At 37.0% G+C, this 2481-nt stretch overlaps 1 protein-coding gene across 1 annotated transcript; it reads right to left on the bottom strand.

Annotated features, from left to right (window-relative positions):
• Positions 1-831: 831 nt before the first annotated feature.
• LOC118569033 (vomeronasal type-1 receptor 2-like) lies at positions 832-1779 on the bottom strand. Its single transcript, XM_036166693.1, is given in 1 exon segment — positions 832-1779. A coding segment is annotated over 1 exon segment (948 nt).
• Between the last annotated feature and the right edge of the window lie 702 nt (positions 1780-2481).

Raw genomic sequence — 2481 nt, 5'->3', positions numbered from 1 at the left:
GTTCATGAACAGAAATCAACGACTTGTGACACATTGAGAAATTAGAAAAATATTATCTTTTCTATGTCAGGGAAAAGAGAGTGTGGAGACTAAGTTGGGAACACTGATGAATAAAATAGGACAACATATGGAGAATGCTTGTAGAAATGTAGAGTTTAACAAACCTCCACAGCCTTGGATTGTCACGGACTGTCATACAGAATGTCAGGGTGCAAGCAACTGAGTAGGAGATGATACTGGTTCACAACAGAATTGGGATGATTAGGGATGTCTATGTCTTCCCAGGGAAGTCTGAGCAAACTATGGGCAGAGCAAATAGACAACATGTCTTTTCTTTCCATAGAGGAACCTGGAAGTGGAGCCACAAACCCACATCATAAGATCAGATGCAGAACATCAGTGAAGCCAAAATGTGAATGAATAAAATGGAATTGAACACATAAACATGTTATTCTCACATGCCAAAGATTCTGGATTTTTCTTTGCTCTTTTTTTCTATAATTCAGTTGCAGCAGTGGGATCAGAGTCCAGGCTGTGCTTGAAGAGAAAATTATACATCAACAGCTGATTGGATATCTTTGAGCATAAGATATTTATGCTAAAGTATATGATGATCCTAATTTTGTAGCTTTTGGAATAAAAGCAAAGAGATATCTTCATGTCATGGAACTGTTTAGGCAGCATTATAACAGCAGTAACAACTGGCAGTGTTTATTTAGAGAGCCATTGACTTGTTAAACAACACCTGGTCATGTGTGATTCTAATGTTCAATAATAGATGAAAGAATATTTAAATTTATCATAGCACACAAATCACCATGTTAAGTTAAATTAGCTTCTACAGGAGGTAAAAAGATTCTTGGGAGGTGATTTGTTATTATGGATGAGGATGAAGGGGCAAAATGTGGGGAAGCATGTGTCTAGGAATGTAAATATGTTGATTATCCAGAGCCTTGGACTGTCAAATGCCACAGTATAGATAACTAATATGAAGGACGTTGAGTAGGAGAGAACAAAGGTGCAGACAAGGATCAAGATGGTTTTTGTGGCTCTGTCTTCAGGTGAGACTCTGAGGGTGTGGTGTGCACTGTGGATGTGCTGTAACTGACTCTTGTGCCTATAGAGGATGCTCACCATGTATTCACTGGTCCAGATCATGAGGCCCAAACAGAGACCATCAGTGAAACAAAGCAATGACAGGTTTAGTAAAGTAACAATATTGTCAAAAACAAATGCTGAGCAGTAACCCAACTTAATTTTCTTGGTGAAGTTTTTGTTAGTATCAGGTCCAATCACATCTATAGCTGTTTTGCTGTTTAGAACCAGATGCACAAGCCAGCTGAGTGAGCAGGACCGAGCCATGTATTTGGAGACTCTGTGTTTAAGCTTCATCCAACTAGAGTTGCTGGGGCTGATTGTGATTGCTTGGAAGAAACTCAAGAGGCAGGTGCAGTGCAGGGAAATGCCCCGGGCCACTCGATTACTGTAGAGAGTAAGTTTACATAAAAGGTCACCCAGGAGATATTGCAAGCCCAGCTGTACCATTATGTGAGGAATTACTCTTGAGATAATAACCAAGGAATTGGCTAAAGTCAGATGCCCTAAAATCTCGTCTTTGGGCCTCAGACTTTTTCCAGTGAATACAGACATTACATAAGAAAGAAGAACTGACCAATTGCCAAGAATTCCAACAGCTGTTAGAGAAAAGAAAAGAATCCCCAATGGCAAGTTCTCAGGAGCCATATTCTTTTCACCTGAGATAAATAAATTTAATCACATCAGTACAAATAGGAAGAAGACATTTAAATGTATATTAATTTTTAGGAGCTCAAATTGTTTCATTGTCTCATCAGGACAATTGTCTGTCTTAGCTCAAGTTACCCAATAAATAGGATACAATGTCATGATCAAACACATTGTTGGTTATCAAACGTGGGAGTTTAAAAAAAAAGATAGAAATTGGACTCACATTTTTCATAATTCCTCTAATGCTGTATAGTCTTCACAGTTCCACTAATACTCTTTTTTTTCTAAATTAATTTCTAATATATACTTCTAACATTCTGAAAGAATTGAGTGTATTAATATCAACAGTAGACTTAATTGCTTCCTGTAATCCTTCTCTAATACACAAAAGTGGGAGTTTAACACTATTCCCAGAAACACAGAAACTGGTGAGAAGAGGAATGGAAAGGGTAAATACGTGTAAACACACAGGCTGAGAGAAAAACAGAAAAATATGGTAAGAAATTCTGAAAATTTGAATCTGGTGGAAATTATTACTAGCATTATTTTATTTTTTAAAATACAAGCCTTTATGTTCATATTTCTCTAATTTAAAAGAGAGAACAAAGGTTTTCTTCCCATGGGTCTCTGATTTTATTTTCAGCACACAAAGAATATGAAGTTTATAAGTAATTTGAGAACACCCAAAGAGAAAACATTAACCATCTCCCCATAAGCAGTTATTAGCATGACTCT

Source organism: Onychomys torridus, chromosome 1 (assembly GCF_903995425.1).
Source record: "Onychomys torridus chromosome 1, mOncTor1.1, whole genome shotgun sequence".
NCBI classification, from domain to species: domain Eukaryota; kingdom Metazoa; phylum Chordata; class Mammalia; order Rodentia; family Cricetidae; genus Onychomys; species Onychomys torridus.
This window is presented reverse-complemented; position numbering and strand designations above follow the sequence as displayed.